This window comes from Thalassophryne amazonica, chromosome 16 (assembly GCF_902500255.1).
Source record: "Thalassophryne amazonica chromosome 16, fThaAma1.1, whole genome shotgun sequence".
Lineage (NCBI taxonomy): Eukaryota > Metazoa > Chordata > Actinopteri > Batrachoidiformes > Batrachoididae > Thalassophryne > Thalassophryne amazonica.
The window spans coordinates 36,444,576-36,460,953 of record NC_047118.1 but is presented as its reverse complement, the minus strand read 5'-3'; the positions used below and the strand labels follow the sequence as shown (position 1 = coordinate 36,460,953).

The 16,378-nt window shown below is 38.2% G+C and overlaps 1 protein-coding gene across 2 annotated transcripts in view; it reads left to right on the top strand.

Annotated features, from left to right (window-relative positions):
• LOC117528403 (TLC domain-containing protein 4-B-like) overlaps nt 1–16,378 on the top strand; it is a 124,087-nt gene that overhangs the window by 77,647 nt on the left and 30,062 nt on the right. Inside the window, exon 1 of one of the 2 annotated variants that reach the window (XM_034191032.1) lies at nt 15,794–16,032. The exons of the other annotated variant lie outside the window; for it this stretch is intronic. Within the exon in view, the coding sequence (XP_034046923.1) occupies nt 15,973–16,032 (60 nt within the window). The 5' untranslated portion in view covers nt 15,794–15,972. Of the gene's footprint in view, nt 1–15,793; nt 16,033–16,378 lie in introns of those variants that run through there. 2 annotated transcript variants of the gene reach the window in all.

The following is a 16,378-nucleotide window of genomic DNA, read 5'->3' as shown; positions in this document are numbered from 1 at the left end:
GAACAAAATTCAAGGAAAACAAATCTTTTCTGTCCATAGAAGAAGTCTTAGATATTTACTTCAACTCATGAAAAAACGGGAGCGAAATCAAAGTGCTGATTGATATTTTTGTTAGTGTCATAAAACATCATCTATTTAAGGCAAAATACTGTGAGTGTATCAGGCTTTTACCTCAGTTGATACAATGACAATTCTTTTGTATAAATGAGGCCTCGGCTTATCTGTGATACACTTATATGACATTTTGCACCTTGTGCATGTATCCATAAGTAGCTAGTAAGGTTAGAGGAGCCAGTGTAAACAGCAGAGCTCACCACACAGTGAATAACAGACACTGGGCTATTATTTTTAAAGTGAGAGACTCATCCTTCATGAGACATTACATCTGTGTCCTCGTCCCAACCAGTCCAAGCCCTCTCCCTTCTCCCATCATGCCCAAATAAAGTGTCTAAATTCCTCATGTGTGCTACTTCTCTGTGTGAACTGTTTATAAGACCTTCACTTAATGTGTGTGTATGAGAAAGATAGAAAGTGTGCATACTCCATACTTGTGCAAATATTAATATACAAAATCTGTTTCACTTAGTGATTGTTCATAGTCATTTATGACAGCAGTTCAGAGGCTGTTGTCTGGTTTTATTATAGTGACACACCTGCTAAGTGTGGTGTTTCGATTTTCTGTTGGATGCACTGTTTTCTCAAATTTGGAATACAAAGCATTCCAAAGGCAGTGGTGGGGACAGCTAACCGAAAAATTAGCTTCGATAACCATTAAACCGCTAACTGAAACGTTAACTTTTATAGCGCTAGACCGATAAACCACTAAACATTTTAGCAGACGTTACCGCTAACTTTTAGTATTGACTTGTTATGCTGTCAGCAAGTTATAAGCCAGTTTCGAGTTGAAGCGCCGCAGGGGCTGCTGGGTAAAATCAAAGGTGATCACAAACACAAAACGAACATAGGAAAAATAAATAAATAAAATGCTGTCATCTTTATCAAAAGCAGTAAATCGCAGTATTAGAAGTCGTAGTTTATCTGTATATTATATATTTATAAACTGCTAACAGAGCTGCGGCTCACCCATATTGCGTTCACAAACTGCTATACTAAAATACGATATGGAGCGAAATGGAGCCTAATAATCACGAAATGGGGGTAAAAAGTAATGAAATGGAGCAGACTGACTCCAAATATGATTCAATTAATTACTTTTACTCAATTTTTTTTTTTTTTTTGGCGAAATGGAGCAAAATGGGGACTGATAATAAGAAAACGGGGGTTAAACATAGCAAAATGGAGCAGACTGACTTCAAACATGATTCAAGTAACTATTTGGAGTCAGTCTGGTTCAATCTGCCCCATTTCTTTAGATTTTACCCCCATTTCATGATTATCAATCCCCATTTTGCCCCATTTAGCTCCATTTCGAATTTAAATATGGCCCTTCACAATTGCACAAAAAAATAAATAAATAAAAAATACTGACTTTTGAGCTACTTACATACCGTTTTTGTCCACAATGCAACTTCTTGTCTTCTTACCAGCGCTTGTGTGCTTTGACCTGTGAACCAGAAGGGTTAGCTAGCTCTCTGCATTCATCACACTCTCACGATCGTCACTAGCTTAGCTTATGACAAGCTAAATGAGAGCAGCACTCTGAGCAGGGTGTGCATTCATATATGAATGCAGAGAGTTAGCTAACCAAGAACTAATATATATGATAGACTTTACAAATGTTTTTGATTGTTAAATTTACTCACTTTACCAGCAAGTAAAAATGTTAGTGGACTGAAATTTAGTGAACAAAATTTAGTAGAAGCTAACTGGTCTGCTGATGGTTTTCAAAGTTAGTTGAAAAGCTAATCCGCTAATGAAAACATTAGCTTCGCTAATTAGCAAGTTAGTGGATTAGCAGAACTCTGCTCACCACTGTCCAAAGGTGAAAAACAAATCCACAGGTTCCAGGGATTTTTGTCATTTTGTTTTTTTCTCTGCACTGTAAAAGAAAAAGATCTGTGAAATTAATGGTGAAATCCTGTGAAATCAAGACATTAAAAAAAGTGCAAAAAGAAAAACAATGGAGTAGTGTTTAATTTACAGCAATAATGTCTAAAATGTGTAAACTACATTATGAGGATAATTAAACCGTGACCGTTTTGCAGAGATTTTTTCTTCGAAATAGACAATAAAATTATAACACGTTTACACTGGAAAAATTTACATATTTTATGTAAAAGAATTTACATATTCACCATAGTTTTTACAGAATTCTCCTGGTAACCACAGTTACCATAATTTTCCCGTAAAAACAAGTGATTTTTTTTTTTTTTTGACAGTGTGTTATAACCTGAATTTTACAAATCTTGACTGAGAACATCTGTTCTTTTAAAATTCTAATGAACTGTTGCTTGTATTGGCTTTGCTCATGCTTTAGGATGTATGAGCAAAGCACAGCATTCTCCTTGCAAAGATATCACTTTGGAGCAACTGTTAGAAAACATTTAACATTTCAGGAAAAAAGAGATGGTGTTAAGGTTTTTTTTTTAAGACAGTGTCTAAACGTAACAGATTTGTAACTGTTTAACAAGCCTAAAAATATTTTGAACTGTTGTTATCCCGATATAACTTTGTTTTCTTTTTTCTTCTTCTTCTTCTTTTTTCTTTTGGCACAAAACCACATAAAGCAAGTGGAAATTTACACTGTTTTCCATACATAACAACCAAAAAGGCTTCTGTGATATCGGATTCTACTTTTTTCGTTCTGTACAGTTGTGTGGTGCACCATGGCAATGCATATTTTATGCACAGGAAAGTGTGCCTGTAGCTGTGGATTGGCAAAACCTGATAGGACCAGCGATCCATCAATCAAATCCTCTGCTGCTAGTCTCTTTTCATATTACAGGGAAGGACTTCAAAATCTAAAGCCCTCTCAGAACTGACATTAACTGTACTAGTAGTCATAAAATTTCAAACTTCGGCTGATTTTCTTCGTAAGAATGCTAAATTTTTGCGGATATCCAGATATTACTATTTTGTTGAAAAACAGCAGTTATGAAACATTGCAAATCCTTGTGCAACCATTTAAGCCTGTTTGGGTTTAAGGAATTAAGTAAATTGATGCGTCTATCTCTGAAATCTCTTACCTCTCTTTCCTCTCAGTTGCACTGGTTAGATGACATCCCCAGACAAATACTTCTCCTTAGCTGGTTCATATGTGTCTGGATCAAGCTGCCTTCCATATATTGGCCCGTGGAAAAACCTCTGGATAACTGAAGGAGCACAATCAGCTGGCAATGTGTGTCACAGCTGCATAACATCTGTCATCATATCATAAGAAATGCAAAGCTACGCCTCCTTTATAGTGATTTAAATGCATTTATTTAATGATATATATATATATATATATATATATATATATATATATATATATATACAGTGAGGAAAATAGGTATTTGAAAACCCTGCGGTTTTGCAAGTTCTCCCACTTAGAAATCATGGAGGGGTCTGAAATTTTCATCTTAGGTGCATGTCCACTGTGAGAGACACAATGTAAAAAAAAAAAACAAAAAAAAAAACAAATCTGGAAATCACAATGTATGATTTTTTTTTAATAATTTATTTGTATGTTACTGCTGCAAATAAGTATTTGATCCCCTACCAATCAGCAAGAATTGTAACTCTCACAGACCTGTTAATTTTTCTTTAAGAAGCCCTCTTATTCTGCACTCTTTACCTGTATTAATTGCACCTGTTTGAACTTGTTACCTGTATAAAAGACACCTGTTCACACACTCAGTCAATCACACTCCAACCTGTCCATCATAGCCAAGACCAAAGAGCTGTCTAAGGACACCAGGGACAAAACTGTAGACCTGCACAAGGCTGGGATGGACTACAGGACAACAGGCAAGCAGCTTGGTAGAAGACAACAACTGTTATGATTATTTATTAGAAAGTGGAAGAAACACAAGATGACTGTCAATCTCCCTCGGTCTGGGATTCCATGCAAAATCTCACTTTGGGTAAGGATGATTCTGAGAAAGCTCAGAACTACACAGGAGGACCTGGTCAATGACCTGAAGAGAGCTGGGACCACAGTCACAAAGATTACATTAGTAACACATGATGCTGTCATGGTTTAAAATCCTGCAGGGCAGCAAGGTCCCCCTGCTCAAGCCAGCACATGTCCAGGCCCGTTTGAAGTTCACCAGTGACCATCTGGATGATCCAGAGGAGGCATGGGAGAAGGTCATGTGGTCAGATGAGACCAGAATAGAGCTTTTTGGAATCAACTCCACTTACCATGATTAGAGGATGAGAATAACCCCAAGAAAACCATCCCAACCGTGAAGCATGGGGGTGGAAACATCATACTCTGGGGGTGCTCTTCTGCAAAGGGGACAGGACGACTGCACCGTATTGAAGGGAGGATATATGGGGTCATGTATTGCGAGATTTTGGCAAACAACCTCCTTCCCTCAGTAAGAGCATTGAAGATGGGTCATGGCTGGGTCTTCCAGCATGACAATGACCCCAAACACACAGCCAGGGCAACTAAGGAGGGGCTCCGTAAGAAGCATTTCAAGGTCCTGGAGTGGCCTGGCGAGTCTCCAGACCTGAACTCAATAGAAAATCTTTGGAGGGAGCTGAAACTCCAAACCTGATAGATTTGGAGAAGATCTGTATGGAGGAGTGGACCAAAATCCCTGTTGCAGTGTGTGCAAACCTGGTGAAAAACTACAGGAAACTTTTGACCTCTGTAATTGCAAACAAAGGCTGCTGTACCAAATATTAACATTGATTTTCAGAGGTGTTCAAATACTTATTTGCAGCAGTAACATACAATTAAATTATATAAAAAAAAAAATCATACATTGTGATTTCTGGATTTTTTTTTTTTTTTTAGATTATGTCTCTCACAGTGGACATGCACCTAAGATGAAAATTTCAGACCCCTCCATGATTTCTAAGTGGGAGAACTTGCAAAATTTCAGGGTGTTCAAATACTTATTTTCCTCACTGTATATATATATATATATATATATATATATATATATATATATATATATATATATATATATATATATATATATATATATATATATATATATATATGTGTGTGTGTGTGTGTGTGTGTGTGTGTGTGTGTGTGTGTGTGTGTCACAGGGTGTGAAAAAGACAATAATTTGCAATACAAGCTCAGGGTTAAAATATGAAAATAACTGAAATGACTAATGAAAAACCAAACACATTGCACCAAAAGATTAAAAATTAACAAAAACGTAGTTCCAACACAGCAATAACAAGCATTTATATTCAATTCATTGATTTTTCTTTGTTAATTTTTCAAATAACATTTGGTTTAGAGCTGATGTTGGTGGTGAGCATATTGTATCCCAAAGAACATCTAGAAAGAACAGTTGTTCATAAAGTTCATGGACTTGGTACAAAAAAAGAGAGCACTGCTCACTTGATGCATCATACACAACAACAAAAAACATTTTATCAACAAGAAATTTGGTGTTTTTTCAAGATGACAGTATGCATGAATAAAAAAAGACTAGATTTTTAATTCATTATCCACAATGAGCCATGAAAAACTAATCTGGCTCTTCTGTTCATTTATTTTCTAAGGTGTTTTGGGGCAGCACTTGACCAGAATCCTGGGCAGTACGCCATGTGTGACAGAGTGAATGACAACTTCACTCATAACAGAAGACAGAATATGTGCAGATAATTTCCTTGAAAAAGCAATGCCCTTTCACATTACAGACACAACATGATCAATGTGGTCAGAGCACGACAGCAAACTGTCTAATTTAAAACCCAGCTCAACCGGCTCACACAGTGTCCCATCTATAGACAAGTAGAGAGCAGCAGCATTATCCAAATACAACACATTTATTTTTGGCAATGCTGATTCATTGTTTGTTCATGTTCAGACAGTTGGTAATCACAATCAACTGTAGATTCTCTTTCAGCTCTGCTAATGTTGATGATGCACAAAACAATGCTGAGCATCATCATACAGAAAAACACTGGCCTTTATAACAGAATCACTTTTAAAATTTTAAAATAACAGTGGTCCCAAGCAACTCTCTTGTGGGACACCGCAATATGTATTTTGGTGTCAGAAAAACTGCTACTGAAAAACATTCAATTTCATCCAAGTAAGTACTAAAGATTTAAAATCTGCACTCAGGGAGCAACTTGAAGATTAATGACCCTGCCCCATGGCTCTTAATGATTTTCCTGCCTGATGAGGAATTGAAATGAGAATCCTCTGAGCAGAAGCCTAGCTCGCTAACCTCTAGGCCATCATCAGCATATCATCAGTCCGGGTTCAGATTTTTAAGTTATAGAACTCATAGTGTGACATCACATCATCAGTAACAGTAGGTAAACTGATTCTACACTACATTTTCAAAATGACCATTTTGTGATTTGAAGGCTAATCTGACTGCAATTTGCAGACTTTTTCCATCCTCATGTACAGCAGTGGATTAAACAAATAATGTGAGGTATTTATGTATAGTTCATGTATTCATCATCAGTTTGGTGACAGAATTAAATTTGTTCATGCCTGGAGTGCTTGCAGAGGCCACTGCTATTGACAAAGCTTCCTTGTCACTTTGAAGCAGCTGCTTTTACCACTCGAATAAGTTATTACAGATCACAATGTATATATAGAAATGTTCATATGTGATTTGCCTGTGCCGTATGAAGAAAAACAGCCCCACACCATGATGTTACCATCTCCAGACTTTACTGTTGGTATGGTATTTTTTGGATGGTGTGAAGTGCCATTTATGGTGTGTATTATGGCATCCAAAGAGTTCAACTTTGGTCTCATCTGACCAGACTATATTCTCTCAGTATTTCACAGGCTTGTCTAAATGTTGTGCAGCAAACTTTAAATGAGCTTCAATATGCATTTTCTTCAGCAGTGGAGTCTTGCGTGGTGAGCGTGCCTATATAGGCCATAGCGGTTGAGTCAATTAATTTTTGTTTTCTTTGAAACAACTGTACCTGATAATTCCAGGTCTTTCTGAAGCAGTCCAGTGTCAACTTCAAGTTGTACCTGACAACTGATTTATCATTTTAACTTTATGAGATATTTTGACACTTGTATGGACTAATATGCATGTGAAAAGTTACAGAGTAAAAAAAGTGTGATATGTTTTTAGAATGTAAGGGGGTTTTTTCACAGAGAAGTAGAGAATGCTCTGTGATATATGGTTGTGGTCAGAGCTTCTGGCAGCCTTGTACCCTGGTGGCTCTAAAACATCCTAGCCAGTTTCCTCTCATAAGGGTGACAATTTGGGTCTTCTTCCAGAACTTGGAAAAGTGGTGACACATCCCACTTATTAAAAGTTTTAAGTGAACGTATATATATATTTGAGCCTGTACAATAGGGGAAATAAGTATTTGGTCCACTGTCAATTTTGCAAGTTTTCCCATCTACAAAGAATGGAGAGGTCTGTAATTTTTAGTGTAGGTACAGTTCAACTGTGAGAGACAGAATCTAAAAAAGAAAAAATTCTGAAAATCATGTTTATGATTTAATTCTAATTTTTTTTTTTTTTTTTTTAGATTCTGTCTCTCACAGTTGAAGTGTACCTACAATAAAAATTACAGACCTCTCTATTCTTTGTAGGTGGGAAAACCTTGACAGTGGATCAAATACTTATTTCCCCCACTGTATGTGTAATTTTGACCCTGTGTGGATGAGAGGAGATCAAAGTGCACCCAATTTTTGTTTTGTATGCTGTACAATCATTGCTCCCTGGCAAAAGAACAGATCAAAGACATCATTAACATCCCAAAATTACTATGATAATCATGCCCACTATGGGTGTATGTAAACTTCTGACCACAACTGTATCTTTGCAACTATTAGAGATAGATATGAGCAGGATAACTTATCTGACATACACAGATATTAGCACTCTACGTAAGCTTAATTTTTGTCATAAAGGTCTGGGTATCTCTTGAAAAATTCTGGAAAATGCTCGGAATGTTAATGAAAGTGGGGGGTAGGGGGGGGATCCTGGATCCACTCCAAAAGATAATGTTTTTTGCTGTAGTCCATATTCCACCCTTTCACCAAGTTCCAAGAATATCAGTTTACAGTTTTTCCTCAACTTCTAAGACACATTTCTCAAAAGCTGCTCTCCTTTTCTCTAAACTGTGAACACAAAACCCAATTTTCAAGCTACATTCACAAAACCCCAGACTCTTCTTGCAAAACCAAACTTTCACCTCAAAACAGTTCAATCTGTGCTCAAAACTGAACTGTGTTGTCAAATCGTGCCCCGAGTCAATCAAATTAAAAACCCTACTGAGCAGTCTCTAAACACTACATAGAAATATAGAAAATACAATGTTCAATGCATGCTGCAAAACAAAAACCTGTGCATTTAGCACTTGTACATAGTAAAAAAAAAAGTACAAATAACAGAAATCATGTGCATTTAGCACTTGTATACAGTAAACCTGCGTAAAAATAAAGTACAAAAATATACATGAAATATTAGGCCAAAAACAGTTAGACTAACCCTCCATTACAATACTACAGTACATTGTCACAGTGATGTACTGAAATTTGTGTTTGCTTACAGTATACTGTGGTTCAGTATGTAGTATAGTCATACAGTAATTCCTGTCAAAATCTACATACTATAATGTCAGAAAAGGTAATTACCTGTTCTCTTCTCTAAATCATGGGATTATGGTGGACACAGTGACTCTACGAATGTTTGGTTGGACTCTTTGTCCGGCCTTCCTCATGCTCATACCGTGGACAAGAACACGGTCAATCACAATAGCTCTGATTTCATCAGATATTACTGTTTTCTGTCTTCACTGACCACTTTGACCACCTCTCACACGAACACCTCCTCTCAGATTTCTATCCATTGTCGTACCTCACAAACCAGCGCTCTCTGAACTGCCTTATATATGTTTCCTCACATCATTGGCCACAAGTGTGATCAATTTTGAGTTGTGTTCAACCGGTGACACCAGTGCTTTAACTGTGTTTGACTTTTTGCCACCTGTGCTCGCCATTATGCAGGACAGGTGCATCACAATGAAAATGTGTTGGCAAGTTGTGTCTAAACAGGTGAAAAATGATTATGGTTTTGCCAAAACAGTGACTGATTCAGTCAGTGGGTTCAAGCAACTGAGCAGTTGTTTCAGACAATAGGGTTTAGTGTTTTAGCAATTGAGAAAAACTGTAGTAGTTTTTGCATAATCCTGCTAATAAACAGCACTAAAAACATTGCCTCCTTGGTGGAAGTAAAAATCTATTTTGAACAGAAAGAAAGACACGAGAGGACAAATTAAAGAAACTGTTCCAATTGGGCACCGCAGTCTTGTTTGAGGGTGGGTGCTAAAGGGGTAAAATATGACATATTTAAGATGTAATTTCCCTACTTCCGGGGACAGAAACGCAACACTTTCTCTTAGTTTTTGGGCAAATTACACACAAACAAAGTGAAAATGCAAAGAAAAAGTGACAATGTGGTGGAAAGTGGACATGTGCTGCGATTTGTTTATGACCCAGAGCTCAAACGTATCGAGGCGGTTTTGCAGGCAAGAGAACGCAGCTACTCTGGTTATTCAGGCTAACACTTATCGACATGACATCTCCTACTCGCTTTGTCTTCCCTTCTCCACTGGGAACTGAACAAAACTGCACTTTTCGCGACTGCTTCGGTGACTGCAGCCGAAAACAGTACAGTACACCATTTTTCCATGTGAAGTTATGCTGTGTACATATTGCGCAACGGAAGCGGAGGTCCCCATACAGTGGTCAAATCCCGCAATATCATGCAGGGTTCAAGCGAAACTGCCCGATTAAACTTATCAAGTTGGCATAAATACTACTGGTTAAGTTCTTTTGAATCAGCCTTATTCACTTGAATGTTATCAACTGAAGCACTTTTTAAGTTGGTCCAGCAATTCTCTTTTTTCAGTGACATTTAAATTGTTGAAAATTCCATTTACTCATTTGCTGGAATGAGAAATGCTGTTATGTTGTGCAGACGGTACCACATGTGGGGAATACCCAAATATCATGACTGCATTGTGAATATAATTGCATCTGCAGTGTCTTCCGCTGACTGGTGGAAAGCCTTTGCCCATTTTTATCATCTGACACCAATAATTTGCACGTCCATCTCTCCCTGTTTTCTGGTCATCTAAGGCCTTTCCAGAATGTTCCTCTCCGGCATGCCTTGCGGCATGTCAGACACTAATACACAAAAGAGAGAGAGAGGGGTATAAAGAGGAGCGTGAATCGTGTTCTCCGGGGAGCAGCTGCAGCAGCGCCACCTCCCTCCGTCCCATTCTAGCTTTGCACACTGCAGACCCCCTGAATCCGCTGCATTCCTTTCCTTGTCATCGGCATGCCTGTGAGAGAACAAGGGGAGTAACACATTGGTGTAAAACAGGAAAACCACCTCATCTTTCTCTGAGTGACGTCAAGCGCTCTGCAGTAGCTTTCAGGCAGAGTCAATCAGGCGGCATATCAGCCAAACTGGAATCAGTCCCGCGGCGAGATATCATGTAAAATGTGCGCTAACAGTGAAACAAACTATTCTGATGGCATATTTTTCACCTTCACTCCAAGAACCTTTAAAGTAGCATTTTTCTCCCTCACTTGTAACACTTACTGTTACGGTCGAGATAGCTCAACAAATGATAACGAATGAAAACTATTATTGTTATTATTATTATTATTATTCAAAGGAGACTGAAGTGATAATTGTCAAAAACTCTGCCAATCACTTCAGTCATTGGCAGAGAAATTCAAACAAGTAAACATCAGTGTTGAGCAGCGTTGTCACAGTTTAAATGAACCCATCAAAGACATCTTCTTCTTCTTCTCAGCTTGTTATCAATGACAGTTTTTTGGTGGGTGTGTCTCTTCCCATCATGCAGCACAGATCTCCAGGTGGATCGGTGTCATAGACAGTTTGGAAGTCAATCAAGTCTTTCTTCAAAACAGCAGCTTTCGCTAAGTCACTCTTGTGCTGGTTACTAGATTCATTAATTCATTTTCTATACCCACTTACTCCAATCAAGAGTCACGGGGGGGCATCCCAGAAGTCATAGGACAGATCGGCAGTCTGTCGAAGGGCCGGTTACTACATATAAAATAAATAATTTAGTCAGCACAAGCTACTATTATTGTCTATATTTTGTTCATTATTATTATTATTATTATTAGTGGTGGTGGAGGTAGTAGTAGTAGTAGAGAGCAGGTGCGGTGGCCAAACAGTAAAGTGTGCTTGTTTCCAGTGTGGAAGGTTCCCAGTTCAAACCCATCCCTGACTGTTCTCCGTATAATATGGAGTGACACCAAGAAGTGCACCCGGTTTAAAACGTGCCAAATTAACATGCAGATCCACCTCAGATTTGCTGTGGTCACCCCAATTGAAAACAACGGAGAAGCCGAAGGGACTTAGAGACTTTTACAAAATGATATATACACTAAAACTCGCTAAAATGGATTCAGGTCGACCAGTGAATTTTGTCCATTAAACGGACAAAATCTGCTATATGTATAAAATGGACAAAATCCATTTTTTTCTAGGTCTACTGCAAAGCTGTACCTTAAAATCCTAAAGCCTAATTTATGCTTCTCCAGCTCTGTGGCCATGCAATGACGCGGACGTGCGTGCAACCCTTTAAAGTTCTCTGTCGCGTCTTTATGCACTTCACAGCAGGAACAGTGGCTTTTCTGGATTAATTTGTCCCTCAATGACCATTACTTTATGCAATCATCAACTGTATTTTTACTGTATTATCAGTAGTAGTAGTAGTAATAGTAGTTTCAGTACTGGTACAATTAATATCACAAGTAGTTATAATAATCAAAATGTCTCCATAATTTACATGTAGATATGCTGCATTCAGAACCCTTGGAAGTTTAGAGTTTCCAACCTCTTGCTCAGGGAAATATGCCTTGAATGCTACGCCAGGCTGGAATTTACACGCGGAAACTCGTGAGAAAACTGAGCAACCCGAGTTAACATCACAGCCTTGGTGGCCAGCTTTGCGACTGATGAGAAACAACAATCTTGCTAATGTTGGAAATACATCTTTAAATTAATTTTTAACAAAACAATACTGCTATGTGTAACATATTGACATTCTATGTACAATTAATTAGATAAGGTACCAGCACCACACATCAGCAAAAACATCTCACAATTTAATTTAGCCCAAAAAGATAACATTAGCCTAGTGCTACTGTGGTATAGGCTAAGGAGTTGATGAATCAAATTTCCAAGGTAAATTCAGGGGCAGATCCGGGGGGGGGGGCACCTTTTCACAGACTAAAACAAACAACCGTGAACCGTCTATTCAGCAGTGACTCAGTGAGATACATTTATACCAGATTAGGATTCAGCGAGGTGTAGCAAGGCTGTTTTCTTTTTTAGCCACAGACATTTCAAATGTTTTGTGTTCCTTGTGGGAGGTGATGGTCTAGTGGTTAAGCGGCGGGCTTCAGACCAGAGGATCCTCGGCTCAAACCCCAGCCTGACTGTGAAATCAGTAAGGTCCCTTGGGCAAGGTCCTTATCCCCGTTGATCCCAGTGTGTAGTGAGTGCCTTGTATGTCAGCGCCCTGATATTGGTGTGTGAGTGTGAATGTGACGCATTTCAATTTCAGTTTATTTCATTTAAATTCACCTTATTCAGCCCTGCCCACTTTTACAACAGAAGCATTTCCGTTTTGTCTTAGGACTTCCGGTGAGCGGTGTTTCAATATAGACCAATGAAAGTCATTCCATGTGTAGAAACAAAAGTATTTTTGAAAAGCTCAAAGGGAACAACTCTGGCTCACCCATGGGTCAAAACAGAGTGGGAAGATGACATGAAGAAGTGGCCTTCGATTATTTTTAACTACTTTCTGTTGTCACTTGGCGTGGACAGTTTGGCTTTGAGGAACTATGAGCTTCGTGACGCACAGCGGCGCAAAGCTCGTATAAAAGCACAATCAAGTTAAAATACTACCAGAGAAGTAGTACCACCGTAACGCCAAGATTACGTAACGTTAATATACGTATGGTGTTATTTCATGCAATGCTTGGTTATATGAAACGCTAGAAAATGAGTAAATTAGATAGCAGCTAACACTACAAACACAGCTTACCCGTTTGTCTCACTAGCATCCGCCATGGCTTCTTCCAACCATTTCTCTGGGTAAAGATGCAGTGGTGTGGGTTTTTCCCTCCATAATATGAAAAGAACAGACATAGAGAGATTTGGGTGGATTTTTCAAATTCAGCGCATTTAGCCAGCACCGGAGAGCCGCGTCTTTCAATGGAGGAGGGAACAAATTAAATGTTCATCCACAGCGCTCAGATCTCTGCTTTCCATTTTCAAAACATTGTTCCGAAAACAATAGTTTCCTCTTCGATCAGTTGTTGTGGCACCCATTGAACAATTAATGTTGCTCATGTTTGGACACTTCTAGCATACTGTGTTCCCACGTAGCTAATCATTGACACAGTGGCAAACCAGAAGTTGCTTGACAAAATCGAGCCGCCCACCCTGACTTCCTGAATAAGGCGAATACTGCCAAATCCCAACAAAGTTGCCTCAAGGCGCTTCACACAAGTAAGGTCTAACCTTACCAACCCCTAGAGCAAGCACACAGGTGACAGTGGTAAGGAAAACCTCCCTCTGATGATTTGAAGAAGAGGATGTAATGTATAGGCATAACTGTAAAGCAGTTTGAGCTTCTGATGCAGATGGAAAAGCGCTACATAAATGCAGTCCATTTACTTGTCATTATGACATCATAGTATCACATTCAAGATTGTACAATAAAGGTTAAAATTAGTAGTAATAATAATAATAAAAAAAGGCTATAAACATGCACCAAAATGCAGGAAACGCTACCTGCAAATTTAAAATTTTCACAGGGTTCATGTCCTCAGCCCCTCCTAGGGAAGCCTCTTGGTCACACCAGACATATTTACAAATCCACGCTCCTGTCACCCCCCCCCCCCCCTCCTTTTTTTGTACAAAATCCTGGATCTGCCCTTGGAGGTAATGTCATAAATGCACTTTTTCTGGAAGTAGGGGGAGTTTTTTGGGAGGCGGGGGGTTGCCAGATCATTCCAAATGTTGAGGGTTCTGAACCCAGAAATAAACTAGAAGCACTCGGAGAGCGCAAACCTCCACCAAGGACATAGGGTCACTGACATCATATGGAATACCCTTTGGCAAAGAGACTTATTCCACGTTGTTTCACGCATCTACCGTCATGTTTCAGATTCAGTGGTTAAACCCTTAGATCTTCAGCAAATGTATTTATAAACAGAAACTGCATGAACTACGCAAGTTTTTTTTAAAATTTTCTAATAAGTTTATTCAATGAGGAGAAACAAATGCTACATTATTGTTGTGTCGTAACTTAATTTTTGTTCAGCCTTTGTGACCTGTCTTCATGATGTTAGATGCAAAAATGTTGAAATTGGTCCGATCCTGCAATGATAAAGAATCCTTTAAAAAAATTACTGGATCTGGATCGTGTTTCAAATCATTACCAAAATTTAATGACTTCTAAGCAGTGTTGTGAAAGTAACATTGACAAGTTACTTTTTAGTTACTTTTTTAGTTGCTTTATACAGTTACTTTATGCAGTTACTTCATTAGCAGCTTTATGCAATTACTTTATTAGAATCTGCTGAAAACTTGCAACTAATAAGTAATGTAACTAATAAGGTAACTAGTAATCTAACTTGGTTACTCTTAAGATTGAGCAATCAGCAAAGTAACTAATAGTTACTTTTCTGAGTGCTAAATCTTAAAAATAACTAAATTAGATTATGAGTTACTTTATTAATTACATTCAGCAGCTGCTGACAATTTGTCCGCAGCTGCTAATGAAGTAACTGTATTAAGGAACTGTAAAATATAACTGTATTAAGTAACTAATGAAGTAACTTTCCAAAGTTACTTTGCCAACACTGCTTCTAAGTTAGGCCAAGATACACCCCTGGTAAAAATTTCATTGAAATCCATTGAGGAATTTTTGAGTAATCCTGCTAACAATCCAACCAACAAACAAATGGACGCGACCGAAAACATAACCTCCTTGGCGGAGGTAGCTTGAAATTTTTCTCTTTTTGTAAAATTAACTCTTTCTTTCTTTCTTTCTTTCTTTCTTTCTTTCTTTCTTTCTTTCTTTCTTTCTTTCTTTCTTTCTTTCTTTCTTTCTTTCTTTCTTATTGTATTGTTGTTGTGGTAGTAGTATTAATAGTAAAATTTAATATTTATTCTAATAATCAAAATGTGCCCACATTGATAGTACTATAGTTTTATTATTGTTGTTGTTAGTTGTGGTAATAGTAGTAGTATTAATAGTAAAATGAATATTTATTCTAATAATCAAGATGTGCCCAGATTATTATTATTGTTGTCGTTTGTTGTTGTTATTGCTATAGTTTTCTTCTTCTTGTTGTTAGTTGTTGTAGTAGCAGTTCTTAGTATGAGCCACCTCTTAACCTACACAAATCTTCATTTTTTTAACATCATGAATATTTAAGCGTTTCAAAGTGCGGCTTGTCGAAAAGATGTTTTCTTTCCTAACCACTTTGACGTGAACGTGACAGTGACATAACTTCAGCATTCTGACTCTGAAGGTGGAAAAAGTGACACTGATTAAATGTCATGCCGCAGCGGTGACATCATCCACAGACGAGGAGGCAGCGTGCTGATTGGACGGCGGCTGGAGCCAATCAGAGAGCGCACACATGGGACGTGTTTAAAAAAGATTCAGAAAGTGTCGGAAAGTTGTCGCATCGCAGCCAGCCGACATTACAACCTACCCGCGGACTGTTTGTGGACTTTTCTGCGGCTGACGCGCACACGTACACACGGCTGTTTGCTGCTGGTTCTTCTCCAAGCTCAGCTACACTGTAAATAGAGGCAATAAAGCGGCAGAATGTCAACGCACTTCAGGAGCGGCCCAGCCTTCGGACTGTCTGCAGAGATCAAGAGTAAGGTAAGTCCGACTCCACTAAGTCTGGCTTTCAAGCAAAGCCTGGCTTTTCTCAGCTTTATTTACATGCACGTTGTAATTTGAGGATGAGAGTGGGTTGAAGTAGGTCATCAGGGGTCATCTGAAGGAAAAACACTCAAAAATCATAAACCTCTCATGTTAAAGTCATTTTTGGGCAAAGATGAATAAACTTGTTTCAGCTTTTCTGCTGTGAAGATTTGTATGTTTTTATGTCACAATAAATAATCTTTGAAAGATTTTTAGGTTTTTAGTTTATCAACACATTTGCAGGTGTGTGTGTGTGTTCTGGTATTTTATAGGCTAAATTCTCAATTATCTGGAAAAACAG